This window comes from Lepisma saccharinum, chromosome 1 (genome assembly GCF_977018435.1).
Source record: "Lepisma saccharinum chromosome 1, izLepSacc3.1, whole genome shotgun sequence".
NCBI lineage: Eukaryota > Metazoa > Arthropoda > Insecta > Zygentoma > Lepismatidae > Lepisma > Lepisma saccharinum.
Genome location: NC_139229.1, coordinates 141,401,869 through 141,428,926, shown reverse-complemented (window position 1 = coordinate 141,428,926; position 27,058 = coordinate 141,401,869). Strand labels below are relative to the sequence as shown.

Genomic DNA, 27,058 nt, shown 5'->3' with positions numbered 1-27,058 from the left:
ATTTTGATGACACTTTCAAATGCCTAAACTACATTTTTGAGATTAAGAAAAGAAACTCAAGAATTTTAGGGCATTACTTAAGCTATAGTTTGACAATAAATGGTTTGAAATCTAGTGCATGTTTGGGGAGCGTTGGGGACCAAATTGGGGGTCACTAATGTTTTGACCATGGAAAATGAATGCCATTTTCATAGCAGCCAGATATTTTGAAAGATGTATAGGGTATTCCATTCGGACGAAATCAGCCAGACAATTAAATATAACAAACTTATAATTTGGCATGGTTAATACGTGGAGGAGATATTTATGCTTGAAACGTCCAGAAAAATAATGGGAAAACCAACTGTGATCAAACTGTATTGAAGCAGATTTAAAACATTGTGTTGCATAGTATTTTTTGATTATTTAATGGTCTATGGCATATGATATAAGTGTGTTTGTAGCTGTAACATAATTTATTCCAACATTGGCACAACACTGCAGTCACAAAATAATTTGTTTCATAAACTGAAGTTCAGAATGGAATATTCACTAATAGTATTTACTAAAAATGAGCTGCATCTTGAAAACATATACTCTGACATGCTTAAATTTGAGTATCATTGCAGAGGGAAGAAAGTACCAAGCCTAATTGATAAAATTAGAAGTCTCACTGTAAAAAAGTTATTTTTTCTGGGATGAATGGTTACTGCACTATTCAAGTTGATTTGTTGTTACTTGTTAATGTGTTCATCATAACTCAAAATTGTGTAATGTTCACAAAGGATGATGCATCCAAGTGTGTGGGTGTGTGTACACACACACACATGTGCATTTATCTTGTTTGATTGATTGATTTATGTATTTTATTTTATGAGTGATGATATGATGAAATTGGTGAAGGGACATACAAAGAATGCCCATGCCTAGGCTGGTATTCGAATCCGGAACCTCTGGCATCGTAGGTTTTCTTAAAATAAAATGTTATTAGTCCTCACCTATAATAAGGTGCCAGTATAGATTACCGTTGTTGACTGCCCGAAGAAAGAAAAGAAAAAAAAACACTGGTTATAACATATTTTGTACCTCCCTGGTAGTCTGATTGTTGGATACACCAAAGTACGTATGTCTCTCCTCAGGGAATGCATACCTGAAAACTGATCACAAAGCAATAGCATTAACTATTACACCCTCCTGGATGAGTAGAATCAAACAATTGACAAATATTTTACAATAGAATATGTTAAGTTTACTATCTATAAAAGAATACCAGGAGACTTCTTCCGAAACTCTTGATGAACTGAAAAGTTAAATAGTTTTTGATTCAGTGAAATATCTCTGAAGCAAGGCTGCGCATAACGTTAGAGAAGGGGAGGAAATCGAGTGGGCAGAGCAAAGCAATACACACTCCTGCAAAGGCTGGCAATTGTAGTTGGTTACCTCCAGTTTTCTCTCACGTGTTCACTGGTGGGGCTGTTTCACGTTACTACTTGTGCAAAGACTTGTTTTCGTTCACCTGCTCCAGATATAGTTGGGACAGGGTATAAAGCAATACAATGTTAACGATACATTACTAGTAGGGGAAAATGTATTTCATTTTTAAAATATATATTTTTAAACAAACTGAAAAAACCAATAAAACCCAGTTTTGCCTGGGTTTTATCTGAAAAACCCACCCAGGTTGTTTAATGCCAACCCTGCAGTGTACACTGGCGGTAAAAGATACGAACCTATTAAATGTTCCAGGGCATGCACGGTGGATTCTTTCACGTGGTTGCCTGCCCTTCGAAGGTTTTAGCTTGTAACTTCTGACTGGGGCATTTCCAGAACAGGGTTCTCTATCTCATTTTGTTGCATTTGTTCCCTTCCAGCATCCCTGCAAATCTGCATAGGTAACACGGTCACAGAAACACCCTGTATATATATCAGGGGCGGGGGGCAGTCCCCCCACACTTTTTGCCACTTTTGCTCCTGCACTGTTAAAGATTATCTACCAAGGGAAATTAAACTGTCCTTGCCCCCCTACTTTTGGAAACCAATTGCCGCCACTGGCGAGTGGTTAAATAATGATGAACAATAAATATTTTAAAGTTTCATATGATACATATCTTTACAAGAAATTCAGTACAGGAAAATTAACATTAGCAATGAAGGAATGTTACATTTGTTTATAACATGTTTCAATTGATCTGAAAAATGTAAGTTATTGCTAAGCACTTTACGCAAATGGATCCTTCCACTGATTTCAACTAGACTCCAGAAATGCACGTAGTTTACAATGGTTTTTTAAACAGAGGATGTAAAGCACTGAAATAAGACAATTTACCTCAGATTGTCATTTTCACACCAGCTACAAGGATATTTCGGTTTTAAAATCCTGAGTCTTGTTGACATGACAAGAATCCCAAATTATTATACACCACTATATACAAAATAATATATGTACGAGTATATATTAACACCATTTTTTTCCATTCTGAAATTTCTGTTTGTATCTTTGGCTAATTAAAAAACAAAATAGGAATCAACCTTGTCCAGTTCAAAGTAATATCACAATTAAACACCTTCGGCCACACCACTTTCACTGGCAGCGTCATCTTTCTTCTCTGTATCCTGAGAAACAGTAGTGGCTTCAGAGGGATTTTTTTCAGTAGTCACAGTTGCAGACTCCTCACTCTGTGCAGTCACAGTCTCGGCATTGGCTGGGGGTGGTGCATCCCTCTTTCCCAAGGTACCTCTACCAAGAATGTTAATGTAATTTGCAGGAATTAGTCCAGACTTCTTCCGGTCCAGGGTTGCCAACATCCATCCTCGAACGTGGGGCTGCAGGTGAGGTGGAGCCAAAAAAAGTTGGCTTCCGGTCTGGAAGCTAATTTCGGACTCGTTCTCGGCAGCAAAATCATACTTGGCAACAGCAATGTAGAATTCACCCTTTCCCTTCATCCAGTCTTGTGCACTTTCTAGGAGAGAGAAAGAGAGGAAAACATGTTTTGTGTTAGCATTTAGAGAATACTAAACAAAATTTTAATATTTCACAACTGTACACATAAAGTGGCACATTTTATAAAGTTGGACAGCTGAAATATGTGCCAGTATCTGAACTGGAGTCTATGCAACATTAATTTTATTACATATCTTCCCAATTAATAACGTATTAATTAGTTCTCAGGTACTTATTGTGTGATCTTTCTTTCTGTGTACCGTTTTTTCTTTGTTGTCTGGTGTCTACGCACATCATAATTACATTATAATTTCCATCAATTCAAGACTACATACAAAAGATCACAAAACCATTCGACTGAAGAAAATCCAAAGATAACAGCAATGAAATCAATATATGCTATAAAGATGATACCCCTGCTCCCAGTCACCTAGCCCACTACACAGACATTAAAATTACGAATATCGAAGAAAAACCAATACAAAGCAACTAAAATCTACACAAAGAACAAATTTCATGCACTTACTCACACATTGATTGATTGATTTAGATTATTTTACTTTGAGTTTTGTGCCTCTTGGCTAATTTGCGAAATTGGAGATGAGTGATGAAATTGATGAATGGACATTCACAAACAACCACGCCCGAGCGGAATTCGAACCCGGGACCCTTGGCATCGCAGCACGATGTCTAACCACTCGTGCCACAGGGTCCGGCACTTACTAACATATACGAGTGAGTATACATCCATGCAGTTTAAAAAAATATACTTGAGCTGTACTAAAGAAACATGGTTCAGACAATTTATTTTCTGACATGAGTTTACGTTCATTTTCCAGACCAGCGAAGTGTGTTCATGCTGACAGCCAAATCTAAGGAACAGGAACACCCTTGATATTTCAATCATGACGTCCTGTTATTGTCACCAAACCAGAAATGATTACCTCTACTTAAGAATAAACTAGTGCAGTCTACGCAAAAAGAGAAAAAAAGGCTAATAGTTCCATGTTTGAGCAAGAATGCTAACGTTGATCTACACAGTTTGTAAACAAGGAACAAATACACAGTCCGTCCAGTGGGAAAAGTGACTAATGAGAAATGAAAGACAAGACGTTGTGGAGTGGTACTTTACAATAATGTTTATTCAAAATAGACACCTTGTGAGTCAATACATGCACTGAAGAGGTTGTAGAACTTTGTGAAGCAGTCTTGGTACTTCTGTTTCGGAATTTCCTCCAAAATCCCAGTCGAAGCCTTTTGGATTTCTGGAATGGTGTCAAAACGCCTTCCTTTCAGTTTTGGAAATAGCCAGAAGTTGCATGGAGCTAAATATGGAGAATATGGGGAGTGATCGAGTTCCACTATCCCTTTTTTGGCCAAAAACTGGTGTACCAACTTGCTCTTGTCCACGGGTGCATTGTCATGCAACAGAGACCATGACCCCTGTACCCGATATTCAGGCAGAACTCTACGAATCCTGGCCAATAGACGATGCAAAACACCCACGTAATACTCAGCCTTCACAGTGTGACCCTCTGGAATGAATTACTTGTGGATGATGTGTACAATCTCCGCCACTTTTTGGACATTTTCGTCAGTCACTGATGGTCCTGGTCACGGATCGTCTTCAATGCTCTCCCGAATATCAGGAAATCTTGCATACCACTTAAACACGTTCTTACAGCTCAATGCCTCACTACCAGAAACAGTTTGAATAATTTGAAACGTCTCTTTTGCACCTTTACCAAATTTGAAACAGAATTTAATGTTGGGACGTTGCGCCATTGCTCAGTTTCTGACCAACTTTCAGGAGGTACTGTCAGTCACAAGATCTGTACACGTCGACCGTCGATGCTAGCGCTTCGCAACTTTCCCGGAAGAAAGTGAAATGTGTCGCTATGTAGTACATATACTTCTCCATAGATCGCACTGGTGGTTCCGTGGCAAACAAAATCAGTCACCTTTCCCACGGGACAGACTGTGTACATCAGACAAAAGAGGCAGTTTCATCCCAAAGATGGTTTGTTTACATTAATAGGAAGAAGGAAACTGCGAAAACCACTAGTATTTTATCCCTCATGAATATTTGTTCTGGAAAGGGAGAAAATTATTATATGTCCTATGATGGGATTTTACATTTTCCTGCAATATAACAGTTTTCAGCTTGGTCCCTTGAAAAACATAAAATCATGGTTCTACTGTATATTGTATATGTGACAACTAAAGCCAAGTGCAATATTCTGTGCATAATAATGAGCTATGAACATAGGTGTGTGCATGGGGGGGGAGTATCCCCCCCTAATCACGGACCTTCGCAGATTTTTCCCATGTAGGGAATGTAAATTACTAGGACTGAAATCAAAGTATACATGTGAAATATATACTTTTAGGTTGATATTAGTTTTCGAAGAGGGAGGTGTGGTCATCCTGCCCCCCCCCCCCTTTCCTGCCCCCTAGATCTTCCATGCCCCTACATTATTATACTTTCACCTAGAAATTTAGTGTAGAGGAATCTTATGACTGTTATTAAACGATATTATTGGAGAAAATTAAGTATTTCAAGCCGATGAAAATTCAAATCAACTACAGGGGAAGGAGTGCTGTGGCACAACCACAAGGGGGCAGAGGGGCATTGTCTTATCCCAACCTTGGACGGAAATCAATTCTAGGGGGGGGGGGGCAAACATTGAAGTAAGTGATAGCAAGACTAGCAAAAATGAATGAGTAGCAGGACAAAAGGATAGTCAAAATGGAATTAGTCTTCACGTCTTTCTATTGTCATTTCTTCCAGACAGCCAGGAGCACCTGCAGGGGGGCAGAAATACATTTCGTAAAATTTGCTTGCTTGCTTTGCTCACAATATCTGCTTTTCTTACAGTCTTGTCAAGTTCATAGTCGTAGCTAGGGGACGGGGGAGTTGTCCCTGGACATCGAACAATCTGAATGAGAAAAGTTGTAAAAGAGCCATGGGATTCCGTTCAATTTTTTGCACCATATTAAATCAATAATGTTTTCAATTTGCAAAAATTTGGATCGAAAAATTTTCTTTCTCGCTTCAATCGCAATTTATTTTCTGTAGTGCATTGTAAATTACCTGAGAGAAGTGAGAACAATTAAGTATTTCAGACAGTTGCTGCTACAATAGCTTGGTTTAGAGGAAAACAAGTCCGCAAATTTCAGAGACAATTTATATCATTTTTGCTCTTGGTTTGTTATGGGGCGGATGAATTCATTATGTAATGTATTTAAATAATATGTTTATATATATATGTGTGTGTGTGTTCAGTCTTCTTACACTGAAGATACAGCGATAAAAGTCTGCAAAAATTCTAATTTTTTCACTGCCTGGTGAGGGTTTCCTCCTTCTTTGCTTTTTCTTTTATTTATTTATATATATACACACATACACACAGACACAGACACACACGCACAGGGTGTTTCAGAGTGACCCAGACACTATCCTTTTCTCGAGAACGGGAGATCGTATCAAGTTGAAACAAAAAAATGCACCACTAAGTTGGGCCCAAAGAATCCGTAGAAAGTATTTGCAACAGCCCGAAAGCCACACTTTGTGGTTTTAGTGGGGGACACATGCCCCGTTCGTGCGATTTTCAAATGTTTGGAATGCAGATTCGGAAAGGCGGGGAAAAAATACGATTGTCATATGAAACATTCGTCTGTACCACTTACAGTTTTCCGTGCAGAAAATGGTTTTGCAAAAAAAAGGAAGGTGAGCCAAATCGAGTATACCGAGCTTAACAATTAAGATAAGTGCAGCACCATAACAGTTTCGGAAAGTGCAGGACACAAGCTTTCCAACGATATGGCACATGATGACTGCCAGACTAAAAAAGGATGAAACCGCGTGAACCAAAAAAGGGGGTCTGAAGTTAGTGAAGAACTAGAAAATTTCAAATGGCAAGGGGGATCGAGTAATACCTCATTTTAAAGGTCACAAAAAACGTGAAATGGATGCGAACATGATTTTGTAATCCACCGAACGGTATCAAAATGGCGACCAAAACAATTCCGACCCCTGAAGTTGGTGTTCCAAAGTGAGGAATTACGTACGTAAATAGCAAAACACAAACACTGGACAGAGTACATAAGATCCTGTACAAAGAATGCCAGCGGAACAGCTGTTTATTTGTGATGGTTTCTAAATGGTTACTGGTTTGCTACCATTGTCAGACCATACCACCCGTCACATGTAACGTCAGTGTACTGAACATCCAGGTGAGAGGTTTGCGGTTTTGTAGTAATACATGCCTCTGTGAGTTTGATACCCGGTGGAGGCACAGGTGGTTCGGATCCCACTTTAAACTGTAGGTCCAGTCCCGATTAGCCTTACTGTGCATAAAGTGGACTTAAAACAGCAAATCAAATCAAACCAAAACATGCCTCTGAGTGTACAACATGCAGTGAGCAGAACTTCAGGTCCATTGTGTACGAGTAGGAATAATCATAAGCCCACGTGTTGGGTAGGCTACAGTACACAACACAGCATGCTGGCCCAGTCGACAAATTACAAAGTACGGCAAATGCCGGTGTATCCAGTTCCATTTGACTGCAAGTATGCTGTTCCCACTGCCCGGTTCAACAAAGGCAATCGAAAGTACCACAGGTCGAGGTGTGAAGAGCTCTCCTGCATAGCAGTCGGTTCCAGTGTGCTTTCACTGATAACGCGAATATGCCCCTCCAATCTTGGTCTCATTCACCGTTGTCTGTTACAAGTGGTTGCATCGTCGAAGGCATTGTGTGGTACCTCAGGACATTCTACAGTGCATTCCTCGCGGGTAGTGTGCATTCCTGTACTTAATTCGCAGTGGCAAATTGTTGAATGTGAACTAATAATGCCTTTCACGAACGAAGAAACATTTAATATGCTCATGGTGTTGGGTGAGTGCCAACGAAATAGTTCTGCTGCTGCTCGTGTGTATGCTGCAAGGTATCCCGATCGGGAATATCGTTCAAGACATGTTTTTTGCACCCTTGCCGATCGTGCACACAGAAGGGGCAATGTTCAGCCTTCTAGTAGTCACAAACATGAAAGCATTGCTCGGCCTGTTCGAGATGAGAGGTCTGCTGGTGTACTTGCAGCCCTCCATCTCAATCCTCACATGAGTATCAAGCAAGTTGCTCGTGATTCTGGTGTCAGCGCAAGTACAGTGAGAAGAATTTTAAAGGATCAAAGATTTCATCCGTACCACGTGTCCTTGCATCAAGAACTACACGGAACTGATTTTCAAAGCAGGCTAGACTTTTGCATGTGGTCTCAAGCTCAAGTGAATGCAATTGTTCGATTCTTTGACGAAATGTTGTGGTCTGATGAGGTTACATTTAGAAGTGATGGTCAGGTAAATCGTGACAACATGCATTACTGGGCCGCCGAAACCCCACGGTGGATGCAAGAGGTTTATCATCAACATAGATGGTCTGTGAATGTGTGGTGTGGAATCATCGGCGGACGAATAATTGGACCTCATTTTTTTCAAGCGAGGCTTACGGGTGTTGTATTTCTTCAAGAACAATTGCCCAGTTTTCTCGAAGATGTCCCCTTACACATCAGAACACACATGTGGCTACAACAAGATGGCTGCCCAGCACATTTTGAGCTGACAGCGAGGAATCAGGTGAATGCAATGTTTCGTGGTCGCTGGGTAGGTAGAGGTGGGCCTGTGCCCTGGCCTCCTAGGTCACCAGACTTAACATGTTTAGATTATTACCTCCGGGGACGACTGAAAGAAATAGTTTACCAAAATCTCCCTACAACGTGGGACGACATGATCGAGTGCATAGTTGTTGCATGCAGGCAGATTAGTGAGGCAGAAGTTATTGCAGCACAGAATGATTTCAGTGTCCGTGTGCAGAAATGCATCGAGACCGAGGGAAGACATTTCGAACATCTACTGTAAGTTGAGTTGAAAAATGTGCATCACACTGGGTGCTTTACCAAGTCTACTCGTTTTCGTTGTTCATTGGTTTCTGATTACTCTTTCGTTTTTCTTATCATCATTTCAGTTAGGCCTATTTCTCTTGTCAAACAATGGTTTGGCAATCAATTGTGAGAAAAGGACCTTTTTCGTTTTCATTAAACATGCCAACGAATTCCTTATTGTGCGTGACAGTAAACCATTCATTACCAGTCCTAAGCCTGGAGAAAGTGTGAAGAGCGGTCAAAGTTGCAGCTCAAACAAAGCTTACAGTAGTATGATGTTTCAAGAGCGGACCCATTACTATAATTGTTTGTACGGGATCTTATGTACTCCGTCCAGTGTTCGTGTTTTGCTATTTACGTACGTAATTCCTCACTTTGGAACACCAACTTCAGGGGTCGGAATTATTTTGGTCGCCATTTTGAAACCGTTCAGTGGATTACAAAATCATGTTCGCATCCTTTTCACGTTTTCTGTGACCTTTAAAACGAGGTATTACTCGACCCCCCTTGCCATTTGAAATTTTCTAGTTCTTCCCTAACTTTAGACCCCCTTTTTTGGGTCACGTGGTTTCATCCTTTTTTTAGTCCCGCAGTCATCATGTGGCATATGGTAGAGACAAATGTTTCATATGACAATTATATTTTTTCCCCGCCTTTCCGAATCTGCATTCCAAACATACCCTTCCCATTTGAAAATCGCACGAACGGGGCATGTACCCCCCACTAAAACCACAAAGTGTGGCTTTCGGGCTGTTGGAAATACTTTCTACGGATTCTTTGGGCCCAACTTAGTGGTGCATTTTTTTTATTTCAACTTGATACGATCTCCCGTTCTCGAGAAAAAGGTAGTGTCTGGGTCACTCTGAAACACCCTGTATATACCTTTTGATTGGTTCTAAATAAGTTAAAGTCTGATTCCTAGAATTTGTCAATTTAACAGGAATACACAAGTGAGACCTAGGTTTAATTCTGATTCATCTAAGAGTTAACAAATTTCGGCATAAATAAATCCCTGATCAGACTAGCAACTTTTATTGATACGTCAAAGGTTTTTATATGTTCCATCCTTAACTGGTTCTGCGGAGGAGTTCCAAATCTCAACGTGAGTTGATTCTGTTCAAAATCCAAAGTTTCTTTATGAGCTATTAAAAAATGATTACCCAGGATTGTTCCGTGCTCAAAATTTGGAATCAATCCAAAACAATATATATATATACAAATGATGAAGGAGACAGTAAACACTTACCACACGAAAAGAAAAACGTTGATATTTCGTGACCTAGGCCACATTTTCATCAGAGAAGAAAAGAGGTTCGCAGATTAATGAAGAATAGGAGCACAGAATACTAACTGTAGTGTTGGTACAATGTTGCCAGAGAAAGTTAGACAGTAGGAAACAAATGTAAGGTACTTTCACCAGTGTTTACTGTGTAGGGTGGGTGGTTTCGGGGAAGAAGGTAAAGGGTTATTGGTTGGCTAGGTTAAGTCCGGGAGGTATAGTGGTGTGCATGCCTGATATATAGGCCCTTTCCCATCGCCTGCAGAAAGACATGTCTGAATGCAGGGGGGGAGGGGGGAGGAAGATGGATTATGGCAACATGGAAACAGTTGTTGAAGGTGGTGTTATGGCTGTTGGTGTGGATAGCAACTGTGAAATCGGAGTTTTCTTCAGTTTCATTAGCATATTATCATAGATGCCTACTAAAAGTTGATTGATATTTGATTCATTCATGCATGCATATTTCAGGTTTTCTTTATTTTCAAGGTCGCACCCCCTACATTTCATTCTGCACCCCTAGATGATTAATCCTGGTGCTGCCGCTGATCCATGGGCCCCACTTTGAGTACCTAACAAATGAAATTGTTGAAATTCTATAATTTACGTATCAGCAACTTTTTCATAATTGTTGTGTAATCTAATAAAAGCTGGCATTAGAATTTAAATTGTACATCTAACATAAGCACCTATTCTAGCTTAGGATGAGAAATTCAGGTAAATTAAATCAGGTCAGCATTCTCAGGAAATGCATTTCAAGTGACTGGAGAAAAAGCTGCATAATACTTAATAAGTAAATTATAGGAATATACATTGTAATTGTTGACAATCCTGGTGGTCTAGTTGGTACGGTGTGTGACTGCCACATGGGAGATGCGGGTTATATTCCCAGGGTGGGTGATTTAAGGTCAAAATTTTCTGGCCTTGTCGCCGCATAAAGTCTCTGGGGCTTACCCAACCTCAAATAAATGGATACTTGGATGCAACCTGGGGGTAAAGGTAGCATGAGTGTGGTGCTGATCACCACCTCCAAAATGACCAAGATCGAGATGTGTGGCCCTATCCCCACATCCCCTAAATGGAGAAAATATCTAGTAAAAAGTATATAACCTATTTACTCTATTACTTATGATGTTCCCATTGGGTTGAAAACAATCCACCTAAAAAATGAAGGACTTTGTGTTGAGTAGCAAATAATTAGTAAGTAAAGGTCCCCTGTGTATGTGCACACTAGGGTGATGACTTTTTCATTTTTTTTCTCAAAAAATAATTCCTGTAGCACAAATGGATGAACTTTTGCCTATTAATGACTAAAATGAGGTATATTCCACTGAAATATTGAAAAAGGTCACGCACAAACCATTTTTAAATTTTATGTATGCCATTTTACCATTTCATAAAATTGTATTAACAATATTTATATATAATATAATTCAGCAAACAGAGTTGTGCAATAATTTATGCACCAGAGAATTGTATGGAATATTCCAGAAAATCATAGAATGCTGTGCGCCGTCTGGCCGGATTGCGACGTCACGGTGACGTAATTACATGGGAAGCTTCTGTACAGTACTAAAATTTTCTTCAGCTGTTTCGCAGTGTGGTATAAACTGCTATATAAGCGAAGTGTTCAAAGCGGGTAGTTGAGATTTGATTAGATTAATTTGGTGTCAACATTATTATTGCTTTATAACTATTGCACAATGCGCAATTTCGCATTATCCAGAGTATATTATAAAGAAATCCTTGTATTATTTGGTGAGCCACATTGAACTCTCTCGCTAATTATGATTGAGCATCTAATATATTATTAGTGTCTGTCTTTTTTTTATTTTCTATAATTGTTTCTTGCTTGTTTTTAAATAAAATATATGGAAACTCAATAACAGTTTCTTTAATTTGTTACGTATTTAATATTTACGTTAAGGCCTTTTCTATTTCTGTTGCTGAGTAGAAGACAACATGTCGTTCAAGAGGAGCTCGTCTAACACGGAGAAGAACAAGGAAACCTGGACAAAGAACTTAGTCCAGTTTCAAGCGCCATCAAGAATAGGCAACGTGGCAATTTATGAAGCACCCTTAAGTGAACGGAGTCGCAAGCCCCTGAAAAGCCACGTCATTGGACGCTTCAAATTTCTTGAATCCACTGCCAAAGAACGGAGAGAGAGGATCAGTCTAATTGCTGTGGAGCTTAAAGCCCTATGGAGCAAAACATTGAACTTCCCGCATGTATCTGATCAAGCCATTTGTGCAAAACTAGCAAACCTTCTGAAAGACTATGAGCGATGCAGAAAGAAACAAAACTTTGATTCATTGAATGAACTGTTTGACGTGACCAAGGTGAAAGGCGAATGGATGTGCATTGAAATCCCAAACCCATGTCAGTCAGCAATCCACAAGGCTAACTACACGAGAGCTGCTCAGATGAAGAAGCACTTGGTGAGCACGCTTCATCTGGAGAAGTGGAGCATACACTTTGACGGCAAACACATTGATGGCTTTGAATATCAGGCCGTGGTCCCCAAGAATGAAGCAAAAGAAATTAAGTTGTCTGTACTCAAATTGAAAGATGGGAAAGCTCAAATAGTCGCAGAAGGACTCCAGGATGTGTTAGAGGAGTTCAACCTGTGGGGATCAGGTGTGATGATTGTTGCTGACACAACAAGCGTGAATACCGGCAAGAAAATGGGCGTTGTTGTTCAGCTGCAGCAAATGTTCGAAGAGATAGGTCTCCCCAAACCCAAGTTCATCAGTTGCCAGCACCATGTGCTGGATCGTGTTCCTCGTGTTGTCATGGACGATGAGCCCAAGAATGCATACGGGTGGAGGTTTGGTTGTATTCGGGGGTTCCCCCCTTATTGTCATGGACGATGAGCTCCATGGTTCGACTAAATCACCAAACATCGAGTACTTCTTTGTGCAGGATTTGATGAGCAATTATGATAAATTGAAAGCAGCCTTCAGCAACGGTAAAACTGAGATAAAGGAAACAGGCAGCTGGAGAGACGACATGAAGTTTCTCTACCACCTCACTCGTGTCTTCCGTCATTTCACTGCCAGGAATGAGATCCCCTTCATGAAGTTTCAACAGATCCCAAACATCAGCAATGCACGATGGAACTCTCGTGCCATTCTAGCCCTTCTTGAGTTTATTCTGATGCCTGAAAGCCGGAACAGGCTGCGTCAAATTTGTTCATTCATTTCCTACTCATGGGCTGACCATTGGTTCAGCAGTCAATTGTTCAGCGCTGAAGATTTTGATGAATTATCTGCAGTTCTGAATGACTACAAAACAGGTCTCAAATGCTTGAAAACCCACTGGAAAACAGATGAATCTCCAATCAACATTGCCCAAAGTAACCAGTGCTGTGAGCGTGCGATCAAAGTTATTCAAGACTTGCACGACTCCTGCTGCAACAAGGACAACCTCCCACTGAGATTCATCCTGTTCAATGACATTATCGTGAATAATTGACTTCCTTGTGTGTTTGATGACCCTATATAATGTTGTATATATGTGACTCTAAAGCTTGTGTTCAATTTTATATATGCTTACAGTGACTTCAAAAAATGGGGGGAAAAAACTGATAAATAAAATTTTTAAAATCATTTTGTGCGTGAGGTTTTTTTATCTAATCACCTTGAAAGTAAGATTTTATGTAATCTTTAATGAAAGCTCATCAAATTATGATACAGGGAAATGAGGTTGTAAAAAAGTCATCACCCTAGTGCACACATGTCAATGGCATATCGGGTGGTGTGGAGGTAGAGCTCCAGCTCCACATATTCTTGATCTCAGCCATAGTTAGGATGATATGATCAGCATCATGCCCGGCTGCCTTTACCCCCTCCCCCCAGGTAGATTGATACAAGGCTGGTTGGGCCTCAGAGCCACACAGAAATAGGGGAATGACTGGGAAAATTTCTGGTCCAGATCACCTGCCCCGGGATCCGAACCAGGGGTCTTCTGCATGGTAGCCATATGCTCTACCAACTCAGCACAAATCTGTTGCAAATTACATTTATTGTATGAGTATTATTATTATTATTATTATTTTTTAAGTATGTTCACGTGACCTGTCTCTTTTTATGTTATTTTTTAACATTAAAAGACTAGTGTTTTAAAGGAAGATTTTGGACCAAAGTGACATGTAGCACATGCCACTTGGTAACCAGCTGATTAGCAGCAATGCTTCACACCATAGTGGCGTGACAAACTGATGAAATCCCGAAGCAACATGTGTTGCTTGTCGCTTAGGTGTGAATTCTCCAAACACATTGCACTACAAAGAATTTGCATTAACCTTTACCTGCCTCACGGTCGAAAGTTCGACTGCCACATGTATACCCTTTAACGTTGGATGGTCGATATTTCGACCAACACAATTACCATGCCATTTCTTGAGAACTATACATTATTTATCAGTTCTGTCTTTTTTTATCTTTAGTATATATATGAAGGTATCATATACTCGAATTACAAAACAATATATCCATTTTTACTACTATTAACAAGCAAAGGTTGAAAAAGTCCTTTGTTTCCCTTCGTTGCCACCATATTATTATGGGATACATTTCTAAAAGTGGCTGCATATTCAAAACTATTGCATCTATAAAAAAAAAAAAAAATCTGCAAGCAAGAATGAGTAAAAAGCAACATTTTAAGCAACATCCGACAATTAAGGATTCAGGAGGGACACAGGGGCATAGGCCCGATTGTCGAAATTTGCCCCGACCACATGTTAACCAATTAAACAAGCGATTTCTTGAAAACTATACACTATATTTCAGTTCTGTCTTTTTGGTTCATTAGTTTACGCCTAAAGGTATTATATACTTGAAATACAAAACAATAATTTTTCTTGTATGTTGCATTGCTTACATTGTAGAATTATTTCTCTTGTAGTCTACAGTTATTAAGTAATAAAATGAAATAATGAAAATGGTAACATAGACCCACTATGGAGTTTTCTTTTTCACAAGTGGAGTAAGCCACCATCTTTAAAATTTAATGTAATGGAAAACATCAAGAAACTCTGTGAAAGCAATGATGATCTTGAATTGCCTGATGATATTTAGGATTCATAATTTTTAAATAAAAAAGAATGTGATCAAATTCTTTATCTGAAATAACTTTCTATATTACAACAATGTAACATTGACAACATCCATTGTATAACTGATTTTCTTTTTGTTTAAAAAAATTTAACCATTGTTATAAGTATCTTTAATCAAACTAAAAATAAATGTCTGATGAAGGAAGTGTGTGCGTTCTCCTGAAACGTCACAACAAAAACTGTGTTTTTATGCTTGTAATAACCGTAGACTACAAAAGAAATAATTACAAAACAATACATCCACTGTTACTATTATTAACAAGTGCTGTTCAGAAAAGCCCTTTCTTTCCCCTTTTGTTACTAGAATAAATTGAAGATAAAGGGCTGTAACTCCACAACCACTGCATCTTTTTGAACAATTTAAATTCTAAATGTAACAATGAGTAAAAAAGCAACATTTTAAGTAACATCCAACAATAAAGGATCCAGAGGGAAGCAGGGACAAAGGCCCAAAATTCGCAATTTTCCTTAATTAAGCAAAATTTTTGGACCGCGTAATTTCCTCATATTCTCATACGCTAAAAGCAAAATTCTGGACATTGTCATGAAGCTGGAGATTGTCACGAAGCTGGCAACACTGATGCTTTATATAATGTTTTTATTTTTTACTCAAGAACTATGAGTCTGATTTTAACCAAACTTAGCACAATTGTAGAAATATACCATCGCTACATGCCACATATTTTCATTCACTTCAGTCTATTGAAAAGGACACACTTTTTTTTTTTAAATTCAACTTTCATCATCTTCATTTAACACTAATTATTGGAAGGCTCAATGTATAAATTTTACCTCTGCTAGTTCTTAAGTTATGATATTTTTTGTACTTCACGGCAAGTTTGAAAAGCCCGTGCTTGAAATGGCTCTAAGGCAAATGAAAATACAGGCACGCGAGAGTTCCAACGGATAAAGGTTAAATAATGAAACTATAATCAAGTAAAATTAGAAGCATGTGAAGTGGGTCGAAAATGACCCAATGGAAAAATTATTGTGAAGCTCCATTTTTGAATATAAAAATACTTTAAAAACTGTACTTACGTATGCGCTTATGTTGTTCCTATTTTTCTTTCCTTAGAACTACGTTTTGGAGATTAAGTAACCCCTTCTTCAGCTTCGAATGAAAAAAATAGGTACTTAGCATAGTACCACGTCGAAATGTAATAAAAGGATTGTGGACAAGGGTTGGTGTGAATACATTTCAGATATTATATCCCCACCCTAGATTTATATAAAAAGTTCGTCGTTCACTAAAAACTTGTACAGTTAACTTATTCTAATGTTAAAAACGTTAAAATACTAAAAAACCTGTGTGTATTACTATATACAACTTGCAGGTTCAGCCTTTCCTGCACAACTGTGCTTCCTAATCTACATGAAGGTCACTCCTCCTCGAACGCTTTATTCTCCCCTTTATTTTCTTATTTTCCCTTATCGCGTCACAAATCCAACATAAATTCTTGTTCTTCTCGAGCAGCTTGGATATCTTCCGGAGTGACGTGGAAACTGATATTGGGTGCAATCTTCCAGGCTTTGTCCCATTTCTTGAGGAAATTGATCCACCCTTCTTCTAAATTTCCTTCATCCCTGTTAAGATTATTCTTCCCCCCTCTTCAAATATTCACTGTTTCGTACACATTTCTTCCTAACTTCCTCTTTTCTTTTCTAATGATTTCCTTTTTTGCAATTCCATGTCCGCTTTCCAAAATGTGTTCCCAGAGGCCTGTTTTGGGAACTTTTTCTTTTATATCTTTTTCATGTTCGCTCCATCTTTTACCCATATTTCGACCGTTCTGTCCTATGTACTCCTTCCCACATTGACATTCTATTCGATATACTCCCTTCTGGTTTTCCGGTATTTACCTAGTCGTCCTTCCTTTCTTATAATCGGTAAAGTATTTTTCCACATTCTTTGGGGCTTTCATCCCGCAAACGATTCCGAAATCTCTTGTTACTTTTCCGATTTTTTCGGATACAATTTGATGGTAAGGGATGCCAACGTACTTTACCTTTGCATTTTCAGTTTTTTTGTTCTCTCTTTCTTTTTCTTTTTGGTTCCTTTCATAATAATTTTCTGTGCTCTTCTTGCAATCCTATCCATTTCTCTATCTGTGTATCCATTTTTCAATCCTGTTTTTCTTACCCACCAAATTTAGTTTTCTTTTTCTTTTAAACTATTGCATACTCTACCAGCTCTAATTAAAAAGTTTAGGAATACATTTTCCTTTGTTTTTCCGGGGTGTGCCGATTCCTTATTAATATTAATTTATTAATTATATTAATAATATATTAATATTAATATTCTTTCATCTTGTTTTTCCAATTCTTCAAAGACCTTGTTCATTGCTACCCCCTTTCCTATAATCAAGATATCATCTACATATCTCCCGTAATATTTAATACCTATTCCCATTTTTTCCAAAGCTGCCTTCTCTTTGAAGAATTGGAAAAACAAGACGAAAGAATAAACTTCACTAGGGAATACTTAGTAGACGGAAAAATCAATTTTCTGGATCTTAGTATCTTGAAAGAAGGGAATAGGATTAGAACAGGACAACATCATAAACACATATCGGGGAACCTATATATTAACAAGGAATCGGCACACCCCGGAGAAACAAAGGAAAATGTGTACCTAAACTTTTTTATTAGAGCTGGTAGACTATGCAATAGTGGAAAAGAAAAAGAAAACGAAATTCGGTGGGTAAAAAAAACAGGATTGAAAAATGGGATACACAAATAGAGAAATGGATAGGATTGCAAGAAGAGCACAGAAAATTTTTATGAAAGGAACCAAAAGAGAGGAAGGAGATCAAAAAGAAAGAGAATGAAAAATCGAAAATGCAAAGGTAAAGTACGTTGACACTCCCTTACCATCCAAATTGTATCCGAAAAAATCGGAAAAATAACAAGAGATTTCGGGATCGTTTGCGGGATGAAAGCCCCAAAGAATGTGGAAAAATACTTTACCGATTATAAGGAAGGATGACTAGGGAAATACCGGAAAACCAGAAGGGAGTATATCGAATAGAATGTCAATGTGGGAAGGAGTACATAGGACAGAACGGTCGAAATATGGGTAAAAGATGGAGCGAACATGAAAAAGATATAAAAGAAAAAGTTCCCAAAACAGGCCTCTCGGAACACATTTTGGAAAGCGGACATGGAATTGCAAAAAAGGAAATCATTAGAAAAGAAAAGAGGAAGTTAGGAAGAAATGTGTACGAAACAGTGAATATTTGAAGAGGGGGGAAGAATAATCTTAACAGGGATGAAGGAAATTTAGAAGAAGGGTGGATCAATTTCCTCAAAAAATGGGACAAAGATTTGAAGATTGCACCCAATATCGGTTTCCACGTCACTCCAGAAGTTATCCAAGTTGCTCGAGAAGAACGAGAATTCATGTTGGATTTGTGATGCGATAAGGGGAAATAAGAAAATAAAGGGGAGAGGAAAGCGTTCATGGAGGAGTGACCTTCATGTAGATTAGGAAGCACAGTTGTGCAGGAAAGGCGAACCTGCAAGTTGTATATAGTAATACACACAGGTTTTTTAGTATTTTAACGTTTTTAACATGTGCAAGTTTTTAGTGAACGGCGAGCTTTTTATATATGTCTAGGGCGGGGATATAATATCTTAAATGTATCCACACCAACCCCTGTCCACAATCCTTTTATTACATTTCGACGTGTTACTATGCTAAGTACCTAGTTTTTTCATAGGAACCTGAAGAAGGGGATAGTTAATCTCTGAAACATAGTTCTAAAGAAAGATAATAGGAACAACATACGTAAGTACAGTTTTCAACGTTAATTTTTAACGTCTTTTTATATTCTGGAATTGTGAGTAATACGCACCAAACCTACAAAAAGCTCAATTCTTGATATGTTCATTTCATTTTCCATCATGAAGATAAAAGTCATAATATAGTGGCCCTTAACATGCAATAGAATTTTCTTCTTAGAAATATCTAACCATATCATGCCTTGACTGTCTAAAGAACTGTCGAACTATAAGATTATTTATAAGATGTTACTTGAGATTAGCAAATAAATCTGATAGAAAAAGTAATTACTAGAAGAAAGTTACTTGTCCAACAATAATTTCATGTATAAGAAACTTACTTTCCATATCAATTGAGGTGATTGATCTAATTAGCTTCCATATTAGATATGGCCCAGCGAAAACAATTCCTAGGAACATAATAATAGGCCAGGAGGTCTGCGCCTGTTTGACATCTATCTCGCTCAAGGCTTCTCCACTGACACTGGAAGTGGCTGCTTTCTGCCACACTGATTCACGGGTTGGGTCATCCTTTATCAAGCCTGTAAGCAGAAACATGAACTAAATATTAAATTCAGTATACTAAAATATACAACACTCAAAAACAAGATGAATATTTTACTTTCAAACATTATTCTCTTTAAATACCATGGAACCAGGTTAAAAAAACTTACACTGCAGGGTGTCTACCTAAATAACAAATCCAAAATTCTTGACTTTTTCTTCATTTTTCTTAACCTACGTATATTCGACACCTACTTAGATAAAGTTGGAAATTAGAAGAAAAAAATAACACTACCAAAAGGCCAGTTAAGATGAAAACTGAAGCTGTACTTTAACAAGAGAACTAGACTTGCTTTATCTATTAATGCATGAAAAAATTAATGTTCCCTTCCATGTAGTTCACCCTGGACTGCATTTGGTTGATTGATTTGCTTTATTTTACTTTGCTTTTTGTGCCACTTTTTGCTAATTTGCGAAGATGGGGATGAGTGATGATATGATGAAATTGATGAATGGACACCAACAAACATCCACACCCAGGCCAGGATTATAAACCAAGACCCATGGCATCGTAGCACGATGTGCTAACCACTCCACCACAGGGACTGGCTGTACTGGATTTGGCTGAGGAGTCTGGACTTACTTTCTGAAGACTTCTATGCTAAAACTATTAAGGCACTGCTAAAAATGACATGAGAATATGGATATTGTCAAGAATAAATAAATATTTTCAAGTTCTTATCTCATTTAGTATTTTTTCCAATAATCATTTGTTTTTCTTGTCCTCTCATATTATATAACACAAAACTTCACTTCCATCAACTGCTTCCAAGCAGTGATTATCCACCTATTAACCCCCTATCTACGGATACTAGATAAGGAGCTAGTAGGGAACCTACATCTTGGCATAGGACCAGAATCCCTGGATTTTATAAGGTCTTTCAGTAACTTTCTCCCATACTGTTACCTGCCAACAGAATACTACAACTATCGTTTCTATTGGTTGCCTAAATTTAAATTTAAAAAAAAAAAAGATCTAAGCTTTTAACATGTTTTAGGGTGTAATAATCTTGTCCAACTTCCTTGAAAACTAGAGGGTAATAATAGGTACATGCCAAACATTAATATGTATTACAATTTATTACAGGTCTGCAAGACTAACATTTTGTTTATGATAGGAAATGTTCACGATTTCCTGAAGTTGGGATAGTATTGTATTTTTTTGGTATTTAGCATTGTCTTTCTGACACTTTGGCTAATTCCGATGATAAGGATGAGTAATGATGAGATTAAACTGATGAAGAGTCACAAAGACCATCCATCTAAGGGTTAACTTACCCAATAAGTAGAGTAACTTTCTGTACATCCACCTCAGTGTTCGTATAATGGCAAAGGTGGAAAACACCTGAGCAAACAACGTTCTCAACCGGCCAAAGTGTTCTGCTACTCCCAGCACAGCTCGGAAGGAACTGTGGACTGCAAAGAATGTTGATTCCAGCATCATGCTGACAGACCCAAAAGCATGCACTAAAGACTCAATAGACTGGAATGCTGGTCTAGAACTTTCCTCAGCTAGCTGTATAAATCTGAAAAAGAAAGAACAATGCAGCTTCATCCCTTTGGAGAACAAGAGACATCACAAGCCTGAAGTTTTTATTGAGAAATACCATACATCGATGAGAAAAGTATGAAGGGTGAGAGGCCCTGTCATGGTGAATGTTGTTTGAAAGATTGATTTAATTTAGTTTATTTTACTTCCCGTTTTGTGCCTCTTGGCTAATTTGCGAAGATGGGGATGAAGCATGAAATGATGAAAGTGATGAATGGACATTTACAAACAACCAAGCCCGAGTGGGATTCGAACCCGGGACTCCTAGCGTCGCAGCGCGATGTGCTAACCACTCGGCCACTGGGTCCGGCATGTTGTTGGAAAGAAAATCAAACAAAAAAAGCATTTATACCTATACTGTAATTCACATATTAATTTAAAAAAACTTTTAGAAAAGTGTTCCAGTTTGCAAATTTCATGGACTGATACCCATGTTAGAGACTGAAGGTAGGGAGGGGGGTTGGAAATGCTTAATATGTTGCAATCAGAGAATCTACACAGGATATAGGACAATGTCTTCTGGAACCAGAAGAAAAATGTGTTGCTATATGTGCAAGAAGTTTGCCGTTTTTTAACTAGATAAATTATTAGCCTCACGTTTACATATGACTCAAAAACTTATTTGTAAACAGCATTTCACTCATTTATTTATGATGGAGGCCAAATGGCTAATGTACAAAATTATATTTTCATTCATTGCTATCACACAAGAAAAGAAAAACCCAACACAAATATATGTGTATTAATGGTGCTTTACTCTGTAGAAAATTTGTCACAGCTACTACAGAGTAAGAAAATAAATTTTGCAATTATACAAATACTAATGAGAATGAAAAGACCCAACCATCGTACAAAAGAAAGATATCAGTATATTACAATGCAAGGTAAAAAATATGCAATAAAAGAAGGGAAGCAGAAGGCATGGCCAAAGTTTAAATTGTGCAATTCCAAAATCACCATTATTTACACATAAGTTGTTTACAATTCTCAGGTTTAATTGTCTTAAGCCAGTCTCACATGGCACTTAGGTCTGTCACCAGTTTCTGAACAACTTCTAGTTTCCTTACTTAGCGATCGTTTTCCCAACTGAATTAGAAACAGTCTTTAAATCCATCCTTGATACCATAGAACTACCAATCAGAATTGAGGAACATACTGGCCAGCTGAAGTAGGAAGAAGAAGAAAGACAATAGATGTTCGACTATATATTCAAGGCAGCTTTTTAAAAAAATCCATCAATACAACTACAGTAAACCCTCGTTAACACGAATCCCAAGGGACCAAAAAATCAAGACTTCATGTTAAATTTTATTGTTGCAATACAGTTCTTTCTACACATTAACCATTTACAATATGTATTATGTATGTCATCATAGAAAACACTACTACAGTAATTAACATTTAAAAAAAGTATCAGATCATGTATGTTATGGACTGTACACCTGTCCAGTGTCAGAAAAACATGCCAATTCTGAGCCACCATTCGACCGTTGAAACGAAGAAGCCAATTACAAAATGATGAGATGTCCATCCAAGCTTTCTTATGGTGAGAGTAGATGTAAGACAGAGTATGCATGAAGTTTTCTTATGGTGAGAGTAGATGTAAGACAGAGTATGCATGTTTGTGTGTTTAAAACAACGTGGTTTCTCGGACTTACTGATCACCCATGGACGGAGTTTATCACTGCCGTCTGCATTACATACAAGGACAACAGTTAAACGTTGTTTACTGCATACTCCACCATCAGTTTTCACCTTTTATTCCAAGGGTATGACTTGGGAAAATATTGTAAAAAGTCCAGTTTCGTCCATATTCTACACATCACACGAGGCATACTTTTCTCTCAATTTGTTCAAATTCATGCAACCAGTTGTTTGCTCCTTCTTCATCAACTTTATTTGCTTCACCACAAATCACTAATGATGAAATTGAGTCTCTCTTTTGGAACCGGTACAGACAACCAGTGGAACAACTGAAATCTTGAATGTCTAAATTTTTTGCAATCTCACTTGCTTTTGACTGAATTATAGGTCCACTTAAAGGTACATTTGAAGCGTGTATATGGTTGAACCATTCTAGAAGTAACATTTCAACATCTTCGTACTTAGCAATGCGAAGTCGCTTAGATTTGTTCCCGGAACCTGATGCAGCAGCATTAAGAATTTTTTCACGATCTTTAAGTATTGTAGATAATGTAGATTTGGCAATTCCATACTGTTCAGCAATTGTCGTTTTGTTCAATGCACCATGGTCTACTTCCTCTAGGAATTTCAGTTTTGTTTGCAGATCTATGCCGGTCTGCTTCCTTGGGCATGACTCCCGTCTTACTGCTTGAAACTTGATGTTACTTGTAGTGGCTACGTTTTAAAGAATAGAAAAACACACCTGAACACACAACTGAATTTGTTGGTTAAATACGTATAAGCTCATTGTTGACACCATGATTGCGATTGTCGAGCAATTGCACCAAAGTTTTAATCTTGATGTTACTCGTACTGGCTATGTTCTAAAGAATAGAAAAACACATTTGAACACATTGTTGATCTGAATCTGTTGGTTACAATACTGTATAAGTTGTGTACTGTGACACATCAAAAGTTGTGCAACGTATGGATTCAGGTTGAGTACCGACTTGATGTTTGTCGAGCCATCAAAGGAACTCACATTGAGATCTACTGAGGTGAGTACTGCAATCTTCTTTTATTTATCATAAAATTCTATGATTCTCTCTTCCAAATAAACATAACCGGACGTTTCTATCACCAACGGTTGCATAGTTATTCAAATTCCTTATTGGTATATTTTCATCCGGACACACTATACATCTCTGCCGGGACCAACATTTTGTTCATGTTAACCGAGTGTTCGTCTTAATCGAGTTTGTGTTAACGAGGGTTCACTGTATATAAATGACTGAGGGGCGGGGGGGGGGGGGGCATTTTTTTATCGACAGAAGTGTCTAATAATTATTAATGTTTATATAAATAGTCCACATATTTTAAATGTCCAACTGTGATACTGACATTTTATTTTCACAACCCATGCAAATACTATTTTGAAGTGAACAACCACATATGTTGGCTGTAACAGAGTGTGCTGTGTGTAGCACCACAGTAATGAAATATAAATTACGAATTGTAATTATTGCTTCATGGCCTTCAAAGTAAATCTCAATGTAATGTAAGTATTGTAACTTAATGTAAACACCACAGTTTTTCTCATTTTGAACATGGTGAAGTTTATGTAATTTATTTGACTAGTTCATATTGAGGAATAAATTTCAAAACCATATGGAGAAGGGTTTCATTAGAAACCTCTATCGTAATATACGAATAATGCAACTTCATACTAGTGTGTACTTGAAATACTTGAAATGGCATGAGTTATATACTCACATTCATGTGAGGCCCCTCTTGATGCATTCATGAACTGAGGACGAACCGAAGTACCGTGAGAGACTGGCTTTAGTATTTCAGCATTTCCCTCCATCTCTGGCATGTATATATATTTTCCATGTGAAAAAAATGCTTCAGGCAATGGTAACTTGCACAACTGAATATTTCTTTACATAATTCCTCACACATAATATTTTCTGCATCTTTCAAAGGCACGAATCTGTTTCCTCGATCTTATTCTCAATGCCTTCCTTATCCTTCTGTGCAACTTGTGAAACTCATTTCTAATTGAAAATCATTACCATGCCATTACAATGTAAGTGTTATGATCATACATTTATTACAGAGGTTGTTTCCGATCTATGGTGATGATTTTAAACTGCTCCTACCTTAAGAGAAACCATGTCACCACCATCGATAGTGCTCTATTTGGTGGCCCTGCATCTTGGCAATTGCCCGAGAGCGAAGTTTCCACTGCAGGAGACTGGCACGAAGTGTAGTCATGTCCAGCCTCAACCACTCTTCCTGACAGGCTTTCTATAGCACTTCAATGGTACGGGGTCTTCTTTTGAGACAAGGCTCGTTTCGGTAGGCCGAAGGCACAAAAGTCCATCGGTGAGGCATCAGGTGACTTCACTGGAATGTCTGTGAAAGGAATGACACGAATTCCAGTTTCTTCTGCCATTTGTTGGAGGAAGAGGCAGGTTGAGCGAGATATGTGACTTGACGCCTTGTCTTGATGCGCCTACACAAGATTCTGATCCCTCCCGTACAGATGGGGAATGTCATGGCGATAAATTGGTGTCAGGACGTCAGCCTGATAATAATCGGAATTAACCTTCGTATTTTTGGCAACACGATGTATGGTCAGCTTGCCATTGTACGAGTATCCAGCAATGATCATGAAACCTGTGCCAAAACTTTCCTTACATTCAGTGAACCATCTTTGAAAGTCCCTCGAACCTGTCGATCGATAAAAAAATTGCACGTGGCTTGTGACAGTCATCAAGATAAACATATGCCTCGTCCAATGTAACAAAGAACTTCCATTTTTCACCTGGCAGGTGCCGCTCATAAAGCTTTCGACAGTTGGTGCGACGTTCCTGGATGTGCTTTGGCAAGAGCTTATGAACACTCCCCTTGCGTCGCTTTTCCAAACCCAAATCGTGGTCAATGATGGTGGGCACTCTTCAGTGATGTTTGTAGCCAGTTTGCGATACTTCTCTGTGTGGCTGGATTCTCCCTGGTGACCAGCACCCTGACATCCTGAATTGTAGCTGGCGTGCGGCTAGTGGCAGGCCGGGAGTTGGCCTGTTTCTGCCCCACAGGAATCATCCCACGCCTCATCTTACCTGCCCCTTTCAATACCCGTGATATGCCATTTCTGGACAGAGTGAATCCACGCTCCTTGCACAGTTTTATAATGGCACTATAACTGTAGTTTACGTCGGAAAGTGCAGTTATGTAACCCTCCCAATATGCACTGATTTTCGGCGGCATTCTTCCCGATACGCAATGACCACACCTGTCACGCACAGTCAACGGTCTAACGTGCCCACATGACTGACAGCTTCGTTCTCTTCACGCTTGGTGGTGCTGCAAAAGGTGTGCAATTTCATCACCATATATCGGAAACAACCTCTGTATTTAAATAAAATAAATCTAGTTGGCACACACAGAATGTCAAGATTTAATGAACAACTCAAAATTATAAAACTGGTATAAGTATATGAAAAAATTACACCTCACCTCTATACATATTGCTTTATGAGTAAATACAAGTAACAACATTAAAAATTCTCACCTAGATTCAGGATCATTTACGTTGGCATTTCCATTTCCGTAGCCAAATCTATTAAGCCCATAACCACCATAACAGCTGCCAAGTCCTCCATAGCTGCCAAGTCCTCCATAGCTTCCATATCCTCCATGGCTACCATATCCTCCATAGCTACCATATCCTCCATATGTGCTGCCATAGCCCCCACCGTAGCCACCATATCCGTAGCTCCCTATACCTCCTATGCCAGAATAAGAACTATTTGGATAATATGATCTGGTGAATCCTGTTTGTGTGTTTGGTCGAGGGGGTAACTGTGGTGTTCCTGGGACTCTAAGTCTTGTCGGAGCTGGTCCTAGGCCTGGACTAGGCTGGACCGACGGAGAACTGTTTAGCCGATTGCTGGAATAGATGAAAGAATCTTGTCCAAAAACCAAAACACAACACAAAATAAACATTGATGATACTGAAGTACAAATTCAACCTCCTTTTTTTTGTATCGGAGACAAAAAATGGTGTTATTTACTGATTTCAGAAATGGCCCCCAAAATTGCATGGCATGTTATGATTTAGCCGATAACACTGTACAACACAAAATTTGTCCTTTGCTTAAAAATATGTTTTTCTAATGTATTTTTGCATACAAAACACGAATCTGCAATTAATTTCTTCGTATCACGTACAGTTTTTTTTTTAAAAAACGCCATCTTTACACATTATGTGTATTAACTACGTTTA

General features: G+C 38.4%; 1 protein-coding gene across 1 annotated transcript in view; it reads right to left on the bottom strand.

Annotated features, from left to right (window-relative positions):
• Positions 1-2,062: 2,062 nt before the first annotated feature.
• Positions 2,063-27,058, bottom strand: part of Pex13 (peroxisomal biogenesis factor 13) — a 37,813-nt gene continuing 12,817 nt past the window's right edge. Inside the window, exons 2-5 of the mRNA XM_083139615.1 lie at positions 26,345-26,722; positions 20,874-21,121; positions 19,373-19,573; positions 2,063-2,939 (exon numbers count right to left, since the gene is read on the bottom strand). Of these exons, the coding sequence (XP_082995741.1) occupies positions 2,536-2,939; positions 19,373-19,573; positions 20,874-21,121; positions 26,345-26,722 (1,231 nt within the window). The 3' untranslated portion in view covers positions 2,063-2,535. The remainder of the gene's footprint in view (positions 2,940-19,372; positions 19,574-20,873; positions 21,122-26,344; positions 26,723-27,058) is intronic.